Source organism: Felis catus, chromosome D1 (assembly GCF_018350175.1).
Source record: "Felis catus isolate Fca126 chromosome D1, F.catus_Fca126_mat1.0, whole genome shotgun sequence".
Taxonomy (NCBI): Eukaryota; Metazoa; Chordata; class Mammalia; order Carnivora; family Felidae; genus Felis; species Felis catus.
Window position 1 is genome coordinate 104,293,813 of NC_058377.1, and position 24,066 is coordinate 104,317,878.

At 38.3% G+C, this 24,066-nt stretch overlaps 2 protein-coding genes and 1 non-coding gene across 5 annotated transcripts; all 3 read right to left on the bottom strand.

Annotated features, from left to right (window-relative positions):
- Position 1: 1 nt before the first annotated feature.
- Positions 2 to 13,681, bottom strand: LOC102902042 (membrane-spanning 4-domains subfamily A member 3-like). Its single transcript, XM_019812458.2, has 7 exons — positions 13,634 to 13,681; positions 10,808 to 10,964; positions 10,175 to 10,306; positions 9,113 to 9,169; positions 8,338 to 8,481; positions 6,626 to 6,727; positions 2 to 2,295 (listed from the first exon to the last, which is right to left on the bottom strand). Exons 2-7 carry the CDS (start codon positions 10,961 to 10,963, stop codon positions 2,155 to 2,157), a joined length of 732 nt encoding a protein of 243 aa, XP_019668017.1. The 5' UTR covers position 10,964; positions 13,634 to 13,681; the 3' UTR covers positions 2 to 2,154.
- Positions 13,682 to 14,726: 1,045 nt separating this feature from the next.
- LOC102902084 (membrane-spanning 4-domains subfamily A member 4D-like) lies at positions 14,727 to 23,498 on the bottom strand. Of its 3 annotated transcripts, none has more exons than XM_045039355.1 (7): positions 22,875 to 23,498; positions 20,019 to 20,188; positions 19,580 to 19,678; positions 19,307 to 19,363; positions 18,587 to 18,718; positions 17,196 to 17,297; positions 14,727 to 16,733 (listed from the first exon to the last, which is right to left on the bottom strand). In XM_045039355.1, the coding sequence occupies exons 2-7, from the start codon at positions 20,136 to 20,138 to the stop codon at positions 16,644 to 16,646; spliced, it is 600 nt and encodes a 199-aa protein (XP_044895290.1). In that variant the 5' UTR covers positions 20,139 to 20,188; positions 22,875 to 23,498; the 3' UTR covers positions 14,727 to 16,643. The 3 variants fall into 3 exon arrangements, with proteins under 3 accessions (XP_044895290.1, XP_044895289.1, XP_044895288.1); XM_045039354.1 differs by having other exon boundaries at positions 19,544 to 19,678; positions 20,019 to 20,185; positions 22,875 to 23,497; XM_045039353.1 differs by having other exon boundaries at positions 19,544 to 19,678; positions 22,875 to 23,495.
- Positions 23,499 to 23,958: 460 nt separating this feature from the next.
- On the bottom strand, positions 23,959 to 24,066 carry LOC111556807. The gene has a single exon (XR_002736530.1). It is a non-coding gene; the product is annotated as a U6 spliceosomal RNA (small nuclear RNA).

A 24,066-nucleotide genomic window follows, 5' to 3' on the forward strand; every position in this document is an offset into this window, starting at 1 on the left:
GTAACTTAAACAGAAAATATTTATTTCTCACAATTCTGGAGGCTGGACATCTGAGATCCAGATGCGAGCATGCTCGGTTTTCCCCCCTGGCTTCCAGATAGCCATTTTCTCATTGTATCCTCACATAGTAGAGAGCAAAGAGAGGAAGTAAGTTCCCTCATGTCGTTTCTTATAAGGTACTAATTCCATCACGACAGATCCACCCTCGCTACCTCATTCCCTCCCAAAGGCCCCATCTCCAAATACCATCATATTGAGGGATAGAGTTTCAACATAGGAATTTGGGAAGGGGAGACACAGACAGTCCACTGCACCATGTTTATACACGTATCTGTAAATATTTCTATCTTTAGCCATCTATTATATGATGTTTCACATCTGGCTTTGAAAAAAAAATCACAAGAAGTGCCCCCCAAAAGCAAAAGAATTGCCCATATTTCTACCCGTTTTAAAAACTTTCCTGTGGCTCACGGGCTGTTTTGAAATATGTTGTTTGATTTCCAAAAATTTTGAATTTTCCACCTACAACAATTCTGCTATTGTCTGACAACTGTGTGACTTCTATGATTTTAAATTTGTTGAGCTGTGTTGCCTAACATGTGAAGCTACCAATATTGGCAAATATTCCACGCACATTGGAGAACAATGTATGTTCTGTTGTTGTTGGATGGAGAGGTCTATAAATGTCAATTAGGTCAACTTGATTGATACTGCTATTCAGGTCATCTATATCCTTTCTGCTTCTTTACCTGGGTGATATATCAGCTGTCAAAGAGGGGTTGAGGTCTCCAAATATAACAGGATATTTGTCGATTTCTCCTTTTAGTTTTATCAGCTCTTTCCTTCATATATTTTGGACTAGCTACAAGTGGCCATTGAACGCTTGTAACATGGATATTGACACTAAGAAAATGGGCTTTGAATCTTTTTTTCATTTTAAAGAACTTAAATTTTAATTGCCATATGTGTGTAGTAGCTATGATACTGTATAGAACGGGAATGGAATTGTTGGATCTCATGGACACACTATTAATTTTACTAGACTTTGAAACATTCTGGTTGTATATTCTAGGGGAATGGGTAACACTTTGATTGTCAGTGAGCCAACGAAGCAACACAAGCTTTTACATATAAGCTTACATATGTAAAATATCATCACAAAAGCCTAATGTACTCTGAATGATGCAATATAATTAATTAACCTAACACTAGACCAATGAAATACTATAATCTATAGTATTTTGTATGATTAAAAGTATTTTTTGCATATATTTACTCTTTTCCTTGATGTATATCCCAATCGGAACTGAGTAAGCACAAGTGAGGCCATTTGAAAGATAAGGAAACTGATGTTTAGTCAGGAAAGAAACACATCCAAAGTCACAGAGTGTAAAAATGGACCAAAGACTTCATGCAAAGTGTTCACGACTGGTCCAGAAAAGTCTCCATTGACTCCACTGTGCTTCATCAAAGAGAGGTTAAACTTCAGAGCTTTAAGAAAGGAATGGAGCTTTATGTTCATACATTTGAGAGCTGGAGGAATTGAGATTTTTTTCTAACATGTAGTAATGAATGAATAAGGAAAATGAATTGTGATCTCAGAAAATAGATCCTGGCTGATGAAGAACACTGGGATGGAGATAATATTATTCACTGATATTTTCTGTCCCTCTACATTTCCTGTCTCCCACACAGCACTGGGAAGGTCACCATTTAATGAGCTGTGGCCAGAATGACACATGCTTCTCGACCAAAGTATCTCATTGCCAGAGGTCCAACTTCTAACTTTTTTTTCCCTACCTCGGCAAAATAAAAAAAACTTTTTGAAATATTATTCTATTTTGTAGAACCCATATCAGTGTGGGTCTAAACAGCCAACTAACAATGAACATGTAAAGTATGCAGTAAATGAACTTCTGATGTGTTAAGCCACCAATATTTCAAAGTTAAGTGTTGTTACAGAGCATACACCTAGCCTGTGATAACATCCAACCAAAAGAATAGTGACAACCAAATTCTTGATGCTATAGATGCTAGTTGCTGTCTTTATGACTTTGAACCACACAGTTGTATTCTCACACGTGTATATTTATGCCTCAGTGGTCACAGTATGATCTTGCTATCACTGTGGATCCAAAATACAGAAGTATAGCTTCATATTTGTTTACTAGTATCTGTGGGATAACATGAAGGTGTTTCTTCTTTACATTCAAGCTCTTGATAGATTGAAGTTTGAGGCAACAAGTCTTGATAAGGACTTTCAGAAGGTGATTTCCAGCAAAAAGATACAGAAATCTGTAAAGAAGTCAAAGAATAATCCATAAAATAATCTGTAAAGTCTGTAAAATAAGCCATAAAGAATAATATAATCTAAGTCCTCAATGATTTGTCTCCAAATATATGCTCTCTTACTCTAAAGATTAATTGTGTGGATTTGGGGCCAGAGGAACTTAATGGCTGCTCTCCAAAAAAGGTAGAGGGTGAGTTCAGTTTCAATCATGACTAAAACTACCCAATGCTTCAACAAATGGTGTTGGGAACACTGGACATCAACATGCAGAAGAATGAACCTGGACCACTTTCTTACACCACACACAAAAATAAATTCAAAATGGATAAAAGACCTAAATATGAGGCATGAAACCATAAAAATCCTGGAGGAGAACACAGGCAGTAACCTCTTTGACATCGTCTGTAGCAATTTGTTTCTAAATATTTCTCCTGAGGCGAGAGAAACAAAAGCAAAAATAAACTATTGGGACTTTACTAAAATAAAAAGCTTCTGAGTGAAGGAAACAATCAACAAAACTAAAAAGCAATCTATGGAATGGGAGAAGATATTTGCAAACGACATATCTGATAAAGGGTTAGTATCCAAAATCTATAAGGAATTTATCAAACTCAACACTCGAAAAATAAATAATCTAATTAAAAAATGGGAAGAAGTCTTGAACAGGCATTTTTCCAAAGAAGGTATCCAGATGGGCCAACAGACACATGAAAAGATGCTCAACATCACTGATCATCAGGGAAATGCAAATCAAAACTACAATGAGATATCACCTTACCCCAGTCAGAATGACTAAAATCAACAACACAAGAAACAACAGGTGTTGATGAGGATGGGGAGAAAGAGGAACCCTCCTGCACTGTTGGTGGAAATGCAAACTGGTGCAGTAACTCTGCAAAACAGTATGGAGTTTCCTCAAAAAGTTAAAAATAGAACTACCCTACAATCCAGCAGTTGCACTGGTAGGTATTTACTCACAGGATACAAAAATATGAATTCAAAGGGACACATGCATTCCAATGTTTATAACAGCACTATCTGCAATAGCTAAATTGTGGAAACAGCTCTCAAGTGTCCACCCACTGATGAATGGATAAAGGAGGTATGGTATATATACACAATGGAATATTACTCAGCCATAAAAAAGAATGGAATCTTGCCATTTGTAAAGACGTGGGTGGAGCTGGAGAGTATTTTGCTAAGTGAAATCAGTTAGTCTGAGAAAGACAAATACCATATGATTTCACTCACATGTGGAATTTAAGAAACAAAACAAATGAGCAAGGGAAAAAGAGAGAGAGGCAAACCAAGGAACAGACTCTTAACTATAGAGAACAAACTGAGGTTTACTAGAGGGAAGGTCGAAGGAAGATGGGTGGAATAGTTGATGGGGATTAAGGAATGTACTTGTCATGATGATCACTAAGGGTTGTATGTTAGCAATGAATCACTGTATATTTTAACCTGAAGCTGATATTACACTGTATGTTAATGAACTATAATTTAAATGCAACTTGAAAAAAAACCTACCCAATGGTTAATTTTTTCCAGATATTAAGCCAGGTGAGTATCAATCTACTTGGGTTACTAGTATTTAGTTTTGAGGAAGATAAAGGAAACTATAAACATATCCATTAAAATCATTCTTGAACAACAGAAATAGGGAGAGATAGTAGGGCCTTCTTTAATCATTTTGGTATGAAGAATGCCAACCCAGCTAATATTGGGACATTACATGTGATGCATTGCTGATGGGCTGGAAAATAATGAGTTGCTAATAGAACATAAGTTTTTGAGTGTCTGAACATGTTTTGTGTGATTACGCATAGAAAATTTTAAGTATTTTTGTATTTTGTATTTGTGATTTGATGTCTGTCTCTTATAATGAATGATTATTTGATGAGAGAAAATAATACAAGGTTTTATAAATAAAGGATGGTTATTGTGTTTTCACAATTTTTAAATAATGCTTAACCCATAGAGCTGTTGCTGACATTTCCCTTCTTAACAATATAACCTGTTTCTAAACTGGAAAATGGAGATAAAATTGGGACTATATTTCCTAGGCTCTCTTGTGGCTAAGTATGGGAAAATATTTACGTACTAGCCGACAAAATGTGAGAATAAGTAGTAAATCTCACTTTGGAGTTACACACTTAAGAAGAAGGGTATGTATTCTCATTTCCCTTTTCCTTTCTGCTGATTGGGATGTGGATGTCATAGCAGGAGGTCCTTCGTGGATGCAGAGGTGAAAGCCACATTTTGACAATAAAGAATCTACCTTTCCATCCCTGTTTTTGGTGCAACTATATTGTCATAGAAGGCAAAAGCCTGACTTACAGTAGCCAGAGAATATTTGACATATAAAAGCCATGTATACTAGTAGAGAGTAGATGCAAATACTGAGAAATATCTAAGAATACCTAAAAAGAGCATACTCTCCAATGTCTACTCTAGCGAGGGCCATGAAAATTAGCATACAAAGAGCCAGAGAGGAAAATGGATAAGTTAATACCTCCCCGAGAAGGGAACTATGACATAACTTAAGTATTTTATGGCTTTTGGGGGGCAGAGCATCTCCATAATTCCTGCCTTAGAACATACTGTAATTGCCATAGATCAGTGATTTCACATTTCTCTTTTTATCTCCAGGTTGAAATTTTATCATTATCTTTGGCCAAGTCCACATTTATATAATGTAAGTAGAAATAGGGCAAATAATCTGTCTTTCAGCCCTCACTGCAATGAACTACTTCTGTTTTTGTTGTAGAGAACTACAAAGATACAGTAACTCCAGAGCAACAAATGGTTTGGATTATTGTCCTTTGTGAGCTGGTGAGTTGTATTTTAGGTGTGGGGAAGAAGGTAGATGTGTCTATTTGGTGCCTATAGAGAAGAATGTGATTGAAAATGTTCCTCATCTCCCTTTAAGAATAGAAATTCTGTATATTTGAGCTAGATTTGAGCCTAATGGAACTCTGTGGCCTCTATTACAGCTCAGTGTGGTCATGCAACACATGTTGTCCAGTGTAATGTGAGAGAAGATCCGCATTTTCCTTCAGATCCATGGCCTTACAAGAAAAAATATGTCTTCCCCTTCTCTGTGTCTTTTCTCATTGGGTGCTGCACAAGTATTCTGTGGTGGGCAGAATATTATGGTGTCATTTCCGTGATTGTGTTATATCATATGGCAGAAAAACAAAACAAAACAGAACGTTATCCAGATGAGCCTAATCTAAGTATAGGAGTCTTTTCAAGGCAGAGTGTTCTCTGGATGGTAGAAAAGGAAGTCAGAGTGATTCAAAGCATTAGAACTGTTTGACAAAGAGGAAGCTCTCTGTTACTGAAATGGAGGGAACCTCTTGAACAGATCCAAGAGCAGCTTCTAGGAGCTGAGCATGAATGACTCCTGGCCAACAATCCCAGTTCCATAACACAGGCCACTGGCTTCTGCCAACAACAGCAGAGAACTATCAGACCATCCCCAGACTTTCCAGGACTCCAGGCATCCAGTACATGGACTTCAGCCTTATGAGATGACTGGCTTCTGAGTAAAGAATCCACTCAGGTCCACTGGGACTTCTGATCTACCTTTGCCGTGCCCGTGGGTCCATCCCATCTATGGCCTTCCTTTCCTGACTGCCTGCCCTGAGGAATTCAGACTTGCTTACCAGCCCTTAGACTCATGTAATCCAATTGCTTGTGATAATGTTATACACTTGAAATGAGGGGGATTTCAATACCAGAAACCTTTCCATTTTCTGTCTGAATTAACCCTAATTGACACACAGTTGTGGCAATAATTTCAACACACAAAAAAGAACCAGGTAATGAGGTTGAGAAAAGTATGCTACTAGCTCTGTTACCTACGTCTGTTACCTGTAATAATAAAACATAAAATTCTAACTATATCTGTGTTTCCAGTCAGCTGTATTGTCAACTTTATATATCTGCAATAATATATTTCATCTCTTTCAGGCTTTTAAATTAGTTATACCTTGATTTTATTATTTTTGGATGATATATACATTGCACATTCATCACACTAAAAAGTGTACTTCATATAGTAAATTAATAGATGGATGGATGGATGGATGGACAGATGTTTGAAGTCATGGATAGATACCCATGGGTGAGAGTTTCCGTATGGTATAGAGAATTGCACACTGTGTATTCCAAGTGTGCTCAACACACAGCTAGTAGCTTCCAGGTTGTCCACAGAATCACTTCTAGTTTATGCTTTTGTTCATTTTACTAACGGTGAAAAGAGTCATCGACCACATTGTTTAACGAAATAGTTGAAATCATCCTCTTTCTTCTAAGAATTGTACATACCCAGTGAATATTCCTGTCATCCACATTATAGACGAGCATGGAGAGAGGGAGTGAAATTAAAATTTGCAGACAAGTTAGGATCATCAGGACAATCACAAGTCCCTGTTAAAAGAAAATAAAATGTCATGCATTATCTTCCACTTCGATGATAGTTTAGAAAGTTTTATGTCAGAGCCCCACATCAGGCCGTCAAAAGGGGACACATCACATTATACAAAATGGTGCAATGAAGTTGGGTCTGAACCCAGAAATCTATGTGCTGTTACAGAAAAGCAAGAATTAGAGATGATATTAAACATTCTTGAACATACTAATACAAGATGGGAAGTAAAACTTGATGACATTGCAGAATTCACAATAACTACTCCACTTTTGATTTTTATTAAAATTATTATTATTATTATTGGTGGTAGGGTGGGTTATTAGTAATACTACTATTGAAGTTATTGTTACTCAGTCATGGAGATCAGAAATGTTGCCAACGCTTGCAAAGCTGACTTTTCTCCATAAACAGGGCAGAAATGGTAAGGGTTCAGATCTCCCCAGTGAAATACTAAAATTTCCCAGTTTTCCACTGGACTCAATTCTAATTAAAACCAGAATGTCTCCGGGGTGTCTGGGTGGCTCAGTTGGTTAGGTGACTGACTTTGGCTCAGGTCATGATCTCACAGTTTGTGAGTTTGAGCCCTGCGTTGGGCTCCGTGCTGACAGCTCAGAGCCTGGAGCCTACTTCGGATTCTGTGTCTCCCCCTCTCTCTACCCCTCCCCTGCTCATGCTTTGTGTCTCTCTGTCTCTCAATAAGAAATAAACATTAAAAAATTTTTTTAAAAAAAACCCAGAATGTCTCCTAAATTTGGAACATGCTTTAGGGTAAAAATTAAATAACAGTTGTGAAAATTTTTGTCATTGTCCTCATAAGTAAAATGTGTCTTTCCACACTCCAATGTTCCTGGTTTCTTTTACTGGTTTCTTCCTTTCTTTCTCTCCTCTATTTCAGACCATTTGTCTGCATTTCTTTCACACGGCTTTATTGCAAAAAAAAAAAAAAAAAAAAAAGGATTACGCTCAAATAGTGGCAAGTCAGAATAAACATTCATTCTCCAGGCAGCTTTGGGTAATAACTTATTTTTACAATCCTAGCAGTGATGAATATTATAATAGGAAATAATTTTAAAAAATAAAGGATAGGGGCGCCTGGGTGGCGCAGTCCGTTAAGCGTCCGACTTCAGCCAGGTCACGATCTCACGGTCCGTGGGTTCGAGCCCCGCGTCGGGCTCTGGGCTGATGGCTCAGAGCCTGGAGCCTGTTTCCAATTCTGTGTGTCCCTCTCTCTCTGCCCCTCCCCCGTTCATGCTCTGTCTCTCTCTGTCCCAAAAATAAATAAACATTGAAAAAAAAAGAAAAAAAAATTAAAAAAAAAAATAATAAAGGATAAAGTAAAAATTTCCCCAATCTTTGACTCAGATTTTAATATCATTCTAGTTTTTCCAGAAAAAAATAAAATTTAGACCACAGAATTGGGGCTCTCTGCCATTGAAAAGAAATAGTTCTTTTCTCTTTCTAATTGTTGCACCTGTAGAGAGGCATTTGGAAGGACTCTGGAAGCAAGAATTTTTGTCATGTTCTTGAAATATACCAATGATCAGGTCTCATCTTCATCATGCTCAGATAAGCATTCAGTCTTCTCCGAATTCAGGGGGATAATACTTACAATTGCAATTGATTTGATGCCCAAGCAGAGAGTTTCCTTCTTGCAATCATAGCGGAAATTTTTTGTTAAATTATATGACAGAATACAGATCCCAACAATCGAGACCAATGTGCTAAGAGTGTTAGCACCTATATTCTTCCTCAGCTGGAAAAAAAAAAAACAAAAAGACGTAACTAGCTTATAAGTTAAGGACCAGGGGTTTCTAGACCCTACATGCTGGGGAGAGAATTCTGATTTCATTGACTTATCCATGAGATCTACAGGCATTCATCATCCTTATAGTGCCAATTTGGTTCAATGATAAATCACAATTGCAAGAAGAAGAGTTAGAGAAGATTGATCTTTCATGAACACATACCATGGATAGGATAAAAATATTATGTACATTTTTGTCAGCGTCTCTTGTTTTCTCCTCCTATTAGCTCTTCCCTCCTCCTTAGGCTTATGCTCAAGCCTAAGCCATGTTTTTCTCTTTATTTAACGTCACCCCACCCCGTTACCATAACGAGGCTTGAATAGCTACATAAATCTTTACTCACTCTTCTTATGGTGACGAGATATGGGGATCAGAATTCTAAAATCCAGGGAGATCCAGCCTGTCTGTGTCTAGACATAGGATGGTCACGTGATTCATTGGGCCAAAGGGACAGTTACACGATGAAACGTACTACAAAATAATGAATCCCCGGGGTGACTGGGCTTCACGTGGGAAACTCAGAGTGTTATAAGTGCTCATTTTCTCCCTGAATGACGAAGGGGAAGGTTGTTAGCTTACCAGTGATTTTGTTTGCTTCTTGGCAGACACAACAGTCAGAGATCCAGACACGATAAACTGTTTAGAAGATAAGAAAGGTATCTACAGAGCAGTGGCTTCTTCCAAGTCACCTTTCCACCCTGTTGCCAGATGCATATCTTTCTTCATATCTAGTACATCCCCCCTCTACCCCCCACCTGCCAGGGCCATCCCTTCAGAACTCAGAGGAAAGCAGATGATTAAAGTGTGTGCACCACACAATTAAAGTACCATAGTTATAATTTATTCTTCTGACCAGTAAAATTCCTTTAGCTAAATCAGAGAAGTGGACATAAAAACCACAGGGTGAAATGACTTATTCAATGTAGAGAGGACAAAATAAATAAATATAACTCAAAGACACACTTTGGGGTGCAGAAAAGGGAACATGTGAACTCAAATTACATGGCACTTTTCTCAATGTATTTGGCCAAGAAGGGTGATGACTTAAGAAGAGTAACACCTCCTTACCCTTCCCACCCAGCAAATTCTCTAATCCAAATATTATTACATTTCAGAGATGCTTCTCCCATGTGTCAAACCCAGGATTTTCTTCTCAGCCAAATGGCAAGATCGTTACTGAATAGCTTCAGGCTATACAGCAATGAATAGAACTTAAGGGTATTATTATATTAGAATATATATTAAAGTTCAGGTTGGGAGGGGCGCCTGGGTGGCTCAGTCAGTTAAGCATCGGGCTTCAGCTCTGGTCATGATCTCACAGTCAGGTCTTCAAGTTGGAGCCCCCCCCCCCCCCCATCAGGCTCTGTGCTGACAGCTCAGAGCCTGGAGCCTGCTTCAGATTCTGTGTCTCCTTCTCTCTCTGCCCCTCCCCTGCTCACACACTTTGTTTCTCTCTCTCTCTCTCTCTCTCAAAAATAAAAAAATGTAAAATAAAGTTCAGGTTGAAAGTTAAATCTTAACTAAGTGTCATTGCAAGTACTCTAGAATTGGCAAGATGTCACAAAAATTGTGTGTTGAGTTGATGAATGAATGAATAACAGATTAAATAATAATAATTTGAGATATAAGTGAGATACTCACAGACAATGCCCCCCATAAAGGGAAGCCTGTGTAAATTGAGAAGAAAACAGTTGGGTACATTTCAGAATCAAAAGCAAAAAATCCAATTATCCCATAAAAGATGCATTTCACACCAATCATAATCTGAGCCACCTGGGTAAGAGACAAAACAAACCAAATTACCAACCATTCAAATTAACAAAACAAAAACAATGTCTTAAAGACAATGGTGAGCATTTCTCAGGAGAGAGAGAAGCACTCGGTCCAAACATCATGGTCACCCATTTTCAAGGTTTGAATCTCTTGAATATTATGAAAAGATCTACTAAGAAGAGTCAGTTCCTGGAGAGTCTGCTCTTCCTTTTTTCCCAGAGGTCTGCCCATGGGGGTCAACCTTGCTCCAATAAGACATAGTCACTATTAGGCTCATCTAAGAGATTAGGACTTCTACGGTCTCCTCTTAATGCATCCCTCCCATCCTGCTACAAATGTGGTCCTTTGCTTTTAATTGAAGTGTCTTTCTTCTACACCACAGAATGGTTGACAGGGATAATAACCTGATGCCTCTATGTCAGGATAATTAGCCAGAATAACCCTCTACCCTCAGGATATGCCCCAGCTTCTGGTTCAAAATTCTTTATAGTGTTTACTTACCCCCAGAGCTTTTAGATTCCCCTTCAGGAATTTCTGCAGCTTGTCGAGTAAATGTTTCAGGGTACCAGGCTTTTCAGTCTTTCCTAATGAGGTACTTTGGTTTGGGTTTGGAGGAATGTCCACAGTCTTCCCATCAGAATCCGGAGTTTTGCTCATTCTGTAACAGATGGCATCAGATATGCACCGTCATATGCCCCGTACTGTTAATGTTATTATAATGGAAGTAGATACTGGGCTTCTTTTATCTGAAGTCTTTATCGTATGAAGGGAAGGCATTGGCCAAGTGATGCTTATGTGTCCAGGCTGCTGACTCTGATATCACTGATGTGGTCAGCATGGAGAGACATGACAGAGGTTGAGAAATACCAAATCCTATGTAACTGTAAGATAGCCTCCAAGACTTTTTTTTTCTTTTTAACATTGCATGTGGCCACAGACTTGTATAAAAGAACCCCCAATGGGAATGGTGATATATCTATTTAGCCTCATCCCTGGTGGAGTAAAAATCACCTGAGATTTAAACGCAAAGAGTTTTGAATGAAAGACATTTCCCTTTAATTGAATTACATATATCATGTAACTTATCATCCAATCCAAGATAATCTTAGGAATGAAAGAGAATAGGAGTGGTATCCATAATTATAGGAGAGACCTGGGGATACACTATGTAAAAGCCACCTTAACTTTGATCACTGTGTGGCAATGAGAGGTGTATTTAGTTGAAACCCTAGGTTTGTCAACATAAAATATAATCATGCTTATGCTTCATAGGTGTGATACTGGAAATGATGTATCCAATTTTCTTAGTATCATCAGAGATGTAACATTGCATAAATTCTAGTATTATCTTCTCAAGAAGTTAGGGTGTGCTTTGGTACTCGTCAAAAACAATGATGGATTTCCACTGTAGAGCAAACCCAAGAGGGGTTTCCCTCATAAACTAACTCATTTTGAACCTTTTTTTTTTTACCAAATATTCGCTTTTTATTTCTATATCATCATTTACTCTATCAATTTTAGGACTATTTTGTACCATTAAATTAAGTTGGAGAAATAGGGGCAGACTTTGTTCCTTATTACGTTGGTATTTGTGATGCTATCACTCTTCCTATTAGGTTTCAGTTTAGCTTTGCTTGCAATTTGTACAATTCCTTCTCATGTTTTCTCCTCCTATTATGCTAATGATATGGAATTAGACCCTTTATATAGCTATTTATGTTTAGATTTCCTGAATCAAAGTGGAAACATAGTTTCTGGCTCTTGAGATCCATGTTCAATGTCTTTAAAAAAAAAAAGAGTTATTGTATATCAGTTCCAACACTCTTTGAGTGTGTAAATTTCTTTGCAGTCTCCATGAAAAGATTAAGATATCATGACATGGAACTCCTATGGGAGACTTAAGATTAATCATAAGTATTCAATGTTTCTATTCCCAGTAGTTGCTTTTCATTAAAGAACTGAAACAGGGAATTTATTTTGTATGATCACACTGGAAGTGCAAACAAGAGAGATTTTTTTTTCTATTTCTTTGGTGGATGAATCTCGTTCATTAATATTTCATAAATAGAGAGGATCTCATCAATCAGTTATTCTATGTTTTTAAAATGTGACCCTTATACCTAAAGATGGTGAATAACTTGCCCAAATTCACAGACATATTTATAGATGTGGGACCAAAGAGCTATGGGTCTGATAAGTAAAAATCTGCTCTTTAGGCGAAGCCTGCCTCAAACTAACACATCCTTTTTTTAGCCTCCCGAAGCCCACACGTAACAGGTTTGAGTGTTTGAGGGAGCCATTGCTCCCAACGTAACTTTTTTTGGGGGGGAAACACACTATTGACCCCCCAAAGTATCCCCTATCACTCCTCACTGCAAATGTCACTATGTATTCATCCATTCACTCAACAAGTATGTATTTTTTAGATTAAAAATGCTGACCATAATACTGGGCACATTTTTATTCACTAATGCCTTTAATGATATTTTATTGCAGCTATGTGATTATCATCTGTAATATTATATCAAATTGTAAGCCTGTAGTTGAACTTGTTAGTGCTCCTTGAAGCTACCATCCAAACGGTCAGTATTTTGAGTAGGACTTTCACATTTACAGCCGTCCTCTTTCTAACGAATGCTGCTCTCCACCTCTGTTGCCTACTTAGAGAATGACGTTGCAGTATTTCTTGGTTACTCAACAATACAAAAATTAGCCTTGTTTACCACGATGTCCTCACCTTAAGTATTAACTTCAAAGCCCAATGACCCTTTATGAGTTAATATAGCTTCAGACCTACCTAATCCTCCTCGTCGTGTCTCTACCAGATTAGTTATAAAACTCTCACGATTCTAAGAATATTATTATGAACTTAGCTGACTCACCCATGTCCATTCTTGATGATCTGAATTTCATTTGCAGATAGTAGACAGAAGAGTTTTTGCGTCACAATTCTAACCAAATTATTCCCCTGTATCTTAGATTGGGTCTTCTAGAAAATAGGGCTGGAGACAAACTTCCTTGGTAAGCTAAGCCTTACTATCTACCCGCTGATGGGTAAAGTTGTTTGCATAATCAGAAAGTCAGAAAGCAGGAATGTAGACAAGATCAGATGTGTCTACGTCACTGAAACTTTCTGCATTATCTTTAAAAATTTCCTAAAATATATGACGTTGAATATCTACCAGTGGAAAGAAAGGAAAAACTGTCTCTGCCTTGAGCCCACATTCTGTTCAGTCTCTGTCAGGTTCCACGGCTTTCCCTCTCAGAACATAGACAAAAGTACTTTCTGGTGCTCTGGATAATGGGGGGAAAAAAAGTTCTACCTACCTAGTGTTGTTCCACCACACAAATGTGGGAGCCTGTCGTCTTCTTAAGCTTATGTGTCTGGTATGTCTATCAAAGACTGTGCCAACATGTAGGGGAGAGAAATCTATGCTCGGATCTCTGTGTTTCCTCATTTGCTATATTTCCACACCTAGAACTCTAGATAAGCAGTTTTGATGTACAATAAAATCGATATAAATCATGTTTTGTTGCTCAAAATTAGAAGCATTATCACCGTGGGGTGCCTGGTGGCCCAGTCAATGAAGCGTCTGACTTTGGCTCTGGTCATGATCTGGTCAGTTCATGGGTTTGAGCCCCCTGTCGGGCTCTGTGCTGACAACTCAGAGCCTGGAGCCTGCTTCAGATTTTGTGTCTCCCTCGCTCTCTTTCCCTCCCCTACTCGTGTTCTGTCTCTCTCTCAAAAATAAATAAAATTTTTTACAAGCATTAGCACCGTAATCCTCAATACCAATTTATAGTTTTTTTTGTTTTTTTTGTTTTTTTTTTTTTGCGCTCACTTTCTTCGCATTTCTTTCCATTAATCTGACAAAGACTATATTTGTTCTTTTAACTTACTAAATAAAATTCTTTCCTTTGGAGCAATTTCTAGGAAATTCATATTTTCAACAAACTTTTCTTGGTCTTTGTGTTAGCACCTTATTAACTCTAACTTCACTAAAATAAAATAAACAAACATGAGCAAAAACAAAAAATAATTATATTTCCAATGACACTTAAATTTATATCTAGCTAGCTATATCTATCTATCTATCTATCTATCTACCTATCTGTCATCTATTTCAATGGCCAGGCTCAAGTATACCAAGCAAAGTTTTAATATATAACTGTATTACAGTAACATTACAGTAAAAATCAATAAAAATTATTAAACTTTCTTCAGCTTGACCAAGGGAAAAAGAGAGAAGACAAAAATTATCAATGTAAGGAATAAAAGAAGGGACATCACTGCAGAATCCAGAGATATTCAAAGGATAATAAAGAAATACTGTGAATAAATTTAGGAAGTAAATTTGACATCTTGAAGGAAATGGAACAATTACTTGAAAGACACAAATTATGAACATTGACTCAGTAATAGATGATTTCCTTAGTTTAATATCTATTAAACAATTGAGTGTATAGACAAAAACCATTGCAACAACAACAATAACAAAACCAACTCCATCATATATCGCTAATTCTACCAAATATTTAAGGGAAAAAAAGTTGGACGTAATCCCTTCTATGTTACGAGGTCAACATTGCTCCAATACCATAACAAGACAAAGATATAAGAACTATGTGGCAATAACTCTCAACATAGGTCCAGAAATCCACAGCAAAATGTTATCACATCAAATCCAAAAGTATATCAAGAGATACCACACCACAGCCAACAGAGTTTATTTCAGGAAGGCAACAGTGGTTTAACAAAAAAATCAATGCGTACAACTCATCATATTGACAGAATAAATACAAAAACCCACATGATCTTCTCAATATACAGGAAACGTGTCTGACGAAATTTATTTATTCATGATAAAGAAAAACCTCTCAAAAAACTAGGAAAAGATGTGGATTCCCATTATCTGGAAAAAGTCATATACAAAAACCTACAGTTACAACATACCCAGCAGTGAGATACTGACTACTTATTCCCCAATACTAGCGTATATGTGCTCACCACTCCTGTTCAACATCTACTGGAAGTCATAGCCAGGGTCATATGGCAAGAAAAGAAGGACCTAAAGTTTGGAAAGTAAGAAATATAAATGTCCCTATTGAAGGTATCGTTGTTTATGTAGAAAATCCTACAGAATCTTTTAAAAAATCTAGAACTAGTAAATGAGTACAGCAGACTTTCCTTTCTGTGAAAAAACATTAAAAGAAGAGATAAAGTTTGCTTTGGATGTTTTTTCTACATTTTTTTGTTTGTTTCCATAGACTTAGTCTAGTGTTTAAGACAGTGTTAAGTGCCAGTAATATATTGTAGTTGACGAAATGCTATCAGACTGTGGCAACAGCTAAGCCAGAATCACACAGTGAGTTGCCGGTTTCTAATCTCATTATAGGCGGTACAGGCAGAATTGCATTAAGCCATCTGCCAGCACTTCCTTAAATTGTGATTAGCCATATATTAAGAGAGGCCACATGTGTCTTTTGACTATAGATTACAAACTGATAGTGTTCCAGGCCTTTCCAAAAAGTCGAAATGTGATGATCACTATTCCCTTGCCACACAGTGGGTGGGTTACTTCAGGCTGAGTCAGGATCCACGACGCAAAGGAGAATAAGGACCTGCAGGGGCTCAATCACTGAAAAAGCAGAACCTGTGTGCAGAAAGTGTGTGTATTTCCCTATTTTCAAACATCAGTCACACTTTACTCATTGGGTTGCTTTTACAGGACCCTGAGTTGAAAAGGCCATCACTGACTTCATGATGTATAATCGGAATGGGACAGAGAACACCAAAATGGAAAATAAAGGAAAATTATGGCTACTTCAAGGTTAAAGGATAAAAGCAGGGTTTATTTTAATTCATTTATGTCATAGAAAATTGTACATTTTAGGGAAAGTGTCAGGAAGCACACGATCTACCTAGCTGGCCTATTGCACAGCTCCCAGTATAGCATTAGCATTATAGTCCAAAGTGAAGGGCTTCTCAGAAATTGTGGGGATCAGCTGTTCTGGCACACATCCTCCAAGGCCAGACCAGAATCCCCAAATACCTACAACCTTTCTGGTGTGTTCCTTTTCTTCCTACCGCCAACGGTATGAGACGATGCCAGTGCCGATGCGGAGGGATCACATACTTCATTGATCATGCCCAAATGGAATCATAATTGAGGATAGAGTAGGGCGCCCCAGCAGAGTCAACATCAGCAAATCTATGACCTTGGATCCCCGCCCCCCAGACACTTAAGACTCTATTTACTACCTGATTACTGATTTACTTTTAATGATACGATTAGAGGAAGTCCAGGAATGGGTCAAAAGTTGGTATCTCCAACAACTAAGCATGTTGGAAAGCCACATCATCATAATAATGATAAAGAGAGGCTACGGCAACTCCACAGTCATTGGAGGATAAGTCGACAACCACCTGTGGAGGAAAAAAAAAACAACACAGTAGATGGCATTTCATGATATGATATGACATTTCACTTGCCCCTGGTCCTAGTTCTCCTAACGTGCAGACCTTCTTTGGGGCCACTCTTTCTGACATGAACGTCTACGTCCAGCCAAGCAACCTTCCACTAATGCCCTGTCCAATCTTCTTCTTCTTTTTTTTTTTTTTTTAAGTTTATTCATTTATCTTGAGAGAGAGAGAGAGAGAGAATGAAAAACCCAGGCAAGCTCTGCCCTGTCAGTATCGGTGTCGGGTCAATCTTAACGCTGGTGGCTCTTAGTGGCAAAACAGAGTGTGAGGGGCTCCGAACATGAAAGAGGGGCTTAAGAGTTTTTTACGGTTTGAACGGTTCAGTAAAACTTAAAGAGGTAAATGTACAAATGGCGGAGAATACCCTAAAACACATTCTGAGTCCTTGGGATAACAGAAACTCACTGAGGTCACATCACAGCAGACAGCACTGCATCCAAATGCAGACAGCAACACCGAGACGATGAGTCCCAGGATTATGAGGATCAGTTTCATAATCATAATCCCCTGCAAATTAAAATCATGCGGAGAGACAAGATTAAAGGCCTGAGAAAGAGAGGGCCTGCCGTGGACCCTGCACACTCTCCTTCATAACCCAGAGTAGGAAAATATCCCAGTCTGGCCCCACCTTCAGATAAAATCTGGGCAGAGATACCCGTAATGACTCTAATTTACAGACTCCCAAATTTGCAATTTCATTCTTTTATAATTTTCACACAGATGAAGTGAGATCCCATTATCCACTTTCTTCCTCGACATAACCCACTGATAAAAAGCCTGCTCATTTGCAAACCATGCTTTCTTGAGGTGTCTACAAATTGGAATGTTTTAAGATCCCTTTGTAGCTCATAGTGATTTTCATCATATGATCAGCAGGTCAGTGTCGGTTTTGTTGAACGTACTTTCTTTTTTTTTTTTTTATTAAATTTTTTTTCAACGTTTTTTATTTATTTTTGGAACAGAGAGAGACAGAGCATGAACGGGGGAGGGGCAGAGAGAGAGGGAGACACAGAATCGGAAACAGGCTCCATGCTCTGAGCCATCAGCCCAGAGCCCGATGCGGGGCTCGAACTCCCGGACCGCGAGATCGTGACCTGGCTGAAGTCGGATGCTTAACCAACTGCGCCACCCAGGCGCCCCAATGAACGTACTTTCTTGAAAGGATCCTGGACTTTGTCTGTCATTGTGCTGAATGGACTCTACAACTAGACTCCTCTTTACAGTGATGAAGACAGCAATCACAATCATTGACTGAATTCATTGGCACCCATTCTGGTTTTATCTAAAGTAAGGGTTTTACTTAGCTTCACCTGATGTACTTAGATCCTAACATCACCAATAATGTGTAGTACAGTGATATTTATTCACTCAGGGTCAAGGCCCTGACCGTCTTTCTTCAGGTGATTTGTCAGTTTTCATCTATGCCCTATTACCCACTTGTGTTTTTTGTTTTTGTTTTCAAAATTTTGTTAAGCTTATTTTATTATTTATTTTGAGAGAAAGAGCATGAGTTGGGGAGGGCCAGAGAGAGAGAGAGGGAGAGAGAGAGAGAGAGAGAGAGAGAATTCCAAGCAGGCTACACACTGTCAGTGAGGAGCCCAACGTGGGACTGGAACCCACGACCCATAGGATCATGACCTGAGCCAAAGTCAGACACTTCACTGACTGAGCCATCCAGGCGCCACACGCCCTTCCCCCCCTTGCTCCCTTGGGATGAAAATGACATCTGCAAGGAATTTTATATATGTGGATAGATATCAGGAGATATTTTTTCCACTAGGTCTTTCAATACTTACAATTAAGAAATAACGAGCTAAAACTGTTTCTGATAAGAAGTGACTGGAGACTTCCGTTCTGATTGCAAGGATTATTAGCGACACTCCAGCCAATATGGCAGCCAGCGTGTTCGTTCCAAGGCTGCTACAGATCTGAAAGAGAATCAGAAATGGAGTCCCTGTTCTTACCCTCTTGACTCTGGCAAATGACTGTACATATGTATGCATTATATTTAAAATGTAAGTAAAATTGGAATGCATCAAAATTATGCCCAGGGTTGTTACCCACTATTGGATAATTTCTCATCTGAGCCAGACAGAGATAGCATGACCTATGGGGGAACAGGGAAGGAATCATTCTGGAATCTTAACTCAAGGCAAAGAAAAACCTGGGAATCTGAGACAGCTTGATCATTCTGGAAACAAAGGTTGACCTAACATTTTTTTAATGTTTATTTATTAATGAGAGAAAGAGAGCATAAGCAGAGAAGGGGAGGGGCAGAGAGAGTGGGAGGAGCAGAGAGAGAGGGAGACACAGAATCTCCCTGCAGCAGGCTCCAGGCTCCTTCTGAGCTGTCAGCACAGAGCCCAATCAATGCAGGGCTCAAAATCACAAACCTGAGATCATGACCTGAGCTGAAGTTGGATGCTTAACCAACTGACCTACCTAGGTACCCCAGGAAATGAAGGCTGATTTATGCTATGCCTCTTTTAATTTTCTGAAATTGTAGATAAACGCACCATTTTTTTTGTTGTTTTCTTTCCAGACGCAATAGACATAGTTCCAGATAAAATTAACTGTACAAAGATAAAGTTCAATGAGTTAGTCTGCGAATGTATTCTCATTCTATAGTATTTTTTCCTAACACCAAATATTTCTCAATACTTTCCCCTAAATTTTGTGCTGATAGATAACTATTAAGGATTTTACGTAAGTTCTAAGTAATACAGAAATCAAAGTGATTCCAATTTACTTACAAAGATTGGTCCCAAAAGGAAAATGAAGGTATATACCGTGTTCTCTAGGAATAGATGTAGTTTGTGGAATGAAAGAAAGACCTTTACCATGATCCACAGGCAAATATTCATTAGGCCAATCATGATCTGGCTCACCTAGAAAGTGAGAAAGTACCTTCGAGTTAGGAGGAATTTGCTTTACTCTTTGAATTACTTGCCCGGCATTTGGAGGTTGTAAATGACTCAGGACTACTTTCATTTGGGGATTCCATGATCAGTACCTAAATTTACATTCAGTGTTCCCAAATATAAAACACTTTGGTGATTTGGCTAAATGGTATATGCGGTCCCTTATTTAAAAGTCCCATAGTCCTCTCGATATAGGAATCACTGTGACCACTCCACACTCTTAGGTAATCATGTGGCTTTGGCCCAGAGTGAATTTAGGAGAATGTGAGCCACCTCAGAATCCTTAGATGACCTTCATTGTACTTACCCCAAGAATAACTGGCTCCCCCTTTAGGAAATTCTGCAGATTGCTCTGTGCCTCCTGAGGGAGAGGCATTGGCCCCGACTGGCCCAGGTAGATGGCTGGATCTCTTCGTTGAAGATCCATAGTTGTGTCCCTTGGTACCGTTGTTCTTCACAACCCTGTTGCTCACCCTGCTGGGGGTGTTGAGTCACAATGCAAGTGAAGCATGTGTTGGCCAGAAAGATCAGGTAAAAGGATTAGTCTCTTTGATTCCATTCGATAGTTAACGCACATAAATATTTTAAAGTAAAAGACAGGTCCGGTGCTAAATGTAAGAAATTAGGACACTTGTAATTTTTTCAGTTCTCAAGGGTGGGAAATCTGACACTTATTAAGTATTTAACGATGTACCTCAGGCGGTTGAGATTGACATACTCTCTATTATATTGAGTTTCAGGAAGGCTGTGTAAGTAATGTACGCTTACATTATAGGAAGCTGAGAATCTTAGCTTGGGTGCATGTGTCTTATAGGTCCTCTGTCTTGAAACAATGTTGGCCATCTCAGCCCTGAAGCTGAAAATACATATCGCCCACTAGTCCTGGTATTCCCACCCCATGGAGAGACAATATTTGTTACTTTGATCCCTTAGTTTGCTGTGCAGAATTCTTTTATTTACACCTCTGTTCCTAGGTAGTATCTGACAGAGCTATTATTGCTTGGTCTCTGGGTTCAGGAAGTTCTTTCTGAAGTTTGAGAACAAACGGCATTTGACTCAAGAAGCCACAATGCAGCATGCGTGTTCTTAGACTCCGAGTTTGCTTCCTCTTCCTACCTCTAAGTCACCATACAAACTAGGCACAACTCACAGAAAGTCCAGAAGGGACCATATGGCTCCGCACTGGCATAGCCAGCTAGGTGGCTTGGAACCGTGTCTGCCTAAGCCCAAATTCTCGCTTTTCTACTCGTGATCTGCTTACAGAAATGTTAAGCAAAAATGCTCACGTTCGGAAGGCTTTCCTTCTCTGACACCAAGAAATCTTTCTTTATTTGAACACAGGGACCATCCTGAGTATAAACAAAAAATAGTATCATCTTTGCTATCCTCATCATGATGGCAATGAATACTCTGTCTTGTGTACAGTTCTTTTTGAAGTGAGATCATGGGAATCTTGGTATATGGTCCATGCAGCCTCAATTTCACGTCACCTCTAGAATTCACTATAAAAAGTTTTAGCTGCATGGTGTACAGGTATGTTCAAACTTATCAGGAAAATATATTAAAACAGTAGTGATAAAAGCGATATTTCTTCTACCTATCTTTATTAAGTTCTATAAAATCTGATGGTTCTTTTACAGAAATTAATGCCTTTTATTCTTAGGAGATTGGCCAAGAAAAAAAAAAAAAACACTATAAAGTTGACTCTTGAAGGGTACAGTTTTGAGCCACACAAGTCCATTTAAATGTGGATTTTTACAGTACAGTACTGTATTTTCTATTCCTTATGATTTTCTTAGTAACATTTCCCTTAGTTTACTTTACTGTAAGAATGTAGTACGTAGTACATGTAACATAAAATATATTTGTTAATCGACTGTTTATGTTATTGGTAAGGCTTCCATTCAACACTAGGCTATAAACAGTTGAGTTTGGGGAGATTTTCTACTATTGGGGGGGCATCCTGAATAATTACTTTCAAATGGAAAATGGATGGGGAAAAGCCACGCACAAAGAAGACTAGTATTTAGACACTAGATTTGCCTAAGGATCCAAGTGGAAATAGAAGTATTTGTGTTTAATGCAGACCAATAATCTTTTATATAGAATTGTTCCATGATATTCTGACTTTATTCCTACCCTTGTTTCAATGATAGTTACTGAACACTGTCTTCTCACACTGAACATCTCTGTTGTTATTACCAACAGAGTATCTATGTTAGGTATGGAAATAAATGTGTATTTTTTCTTACATCTTGTAACATTATAAATAGTATGATACTGTCTTCACTAATTTGCTTTTTACAAAAGCTTTAATCCTGTTCCTTATTATTAATCGTATCTGAAGCAAAAATATCATGTTTCTCTGAACAGACTGTGACTCACTGTTCCTGATGGTGAAGTCAACATTTTTAAAAATATTTTTTCAATGATTCCTGATTTACAAAGCAGTCTTTAGAACTGATTGCCCACTCAATGCCATATACTTCTTCTCAGCAAGAGTAAAGATTATAAGATCATTCCAGATCAAGAATATCTCCTTTTTGGATCAAAGTTCTTTTATTCACAAAAAATATCAAAAGTAATCATTTGTAACAAAAAATTGGATAATGCGGCATGAAAAGAACTAGCTAGCTAGACTTGGGGAACACTGGAAAAGTACTCTGTGTTGCAAATTCTAGATAGAATACGATTTTTAGACCACTTGTTTTCTCTCTTTTGAAAATGATTACAGGCTGAGATAATTTCAAAGCACAATCTGAAAAGGTTCTATGGGTCTTTAAAATTATAACATTCAGGAACCCCCGGGTGGCTCAGTCGGTTAAGTGTCTGACTTCAGCTCAAGGTCACGATCTCATGGTTTGTGAGTTCGATTCCCACATCAGGCTCTGTGCTCTCAGCACAGAACCTGCTTTGGATCCTCTGTCCCCTCTCTCTCTGCCCCTCCCCCTCACATGCCCTTGTGCTCTCTCTCTCAAAAATAAACATTAAAAAAATTAAAAATAAAATTGTGCCATTAAGTTTGCTACTAGAAAGTCAAGCATTTTTTTTTTTTTATGGGAAAAAAATCCCCTTAGACATTTATGTCCTTCTCAGATAACTAGTGCCCCCTTACAGGCCGATGGAATAGCCACTAAAATAAGAATAAAAGAAAAATACATACCTCTGTCCCCAAACTGCATTGCGTCTTAACTAGATATCCGTACAAGACCTGGAAACATCAGTCCAAAGAGTCAGTCTCAGAGTCTTTCCAAGGAAGTTCCCCAGAGCATCAAGCAGTATATATGATCTGTGTTCCTATCAGGCACTATAGGCTGTGGGAATTTGGTATACATAGGTTTTCCTCAACAAGACATAACTCCCCGTTGTATGAAGAGATAATGAAGCCTCACCCTAAAAGGCGTCTTTCTGTGCTGTATTTCTTGCAGATGGGTTTCTCTGATGGGGTAAATTGCATCATGTTGACAGAGATAATCCTTTATCTCTGCTGTTCAGATAGCCACAGTTTTGAGTGCCAAAGCTTTGCACACTCTTTTCTCATTGTGAGGGCAAATCTCAATCCGTATTTACCCACCCCCTCCCAAAGACCTTTCGAAAGAAGCATGTGCTCTCTGTTTGGGGCGATATTTTGATTTACAATTAAATCTTAATTTGTCCATAGAAGTCCTCACCTTGGATAAAAAATATGAGATTTTTCCATAAATATGGGATTTTTACCCTCTTTGCTTCCAGATTATACTTTGTATGTTTGGTTAACAATGATAGTTCTTCTATAGTGACTTTAGCTTTCTTACTCCCATTTCTACTGCCTGACAAATCATTATAGGAAAATAGCACTCAATATTTATAGCGCCTAAGCCAGGAAACCCAGAGATGGGAGTAATGTGCTATTTGCCCATATCTCTGGAATTATATTATCCAAAAATATAAGGGAGACTTTGCATATTCTATAGCCTTGGCTAAATTATCCTTTAACTTAGAAAGAAAGAAGAAATATGGCATCCTTTCGACTCTATGGTTTCTCTGGGTTCTTGCATGGGACTTGCCCATGGGTTCCCATCATGAATGATGGAGAATCTCACTGTTCCTCACCACCACCCTGCTTCCTGCAAGGCATAAGCATTTGAGGTAAAGCTTCTAAGGGGAAGAAAAGATGCTTTTTTCCTATCCTTGGGTCTGGCAACAGCTGTATAAAAGAGTTAAGTGTCACTGTTCTTGTTAGCTTTTGTTTTAAATCCATCAAAAGGAATGCTCTGCCTTTTCTTTGTGAATTTGCACGTCATTCTTGTGCAGTGGTCATGCTAATCTTCTGTAAATGGTTTCAATTTTAGTACCTGTGCTGCTGAAGTGAGCCC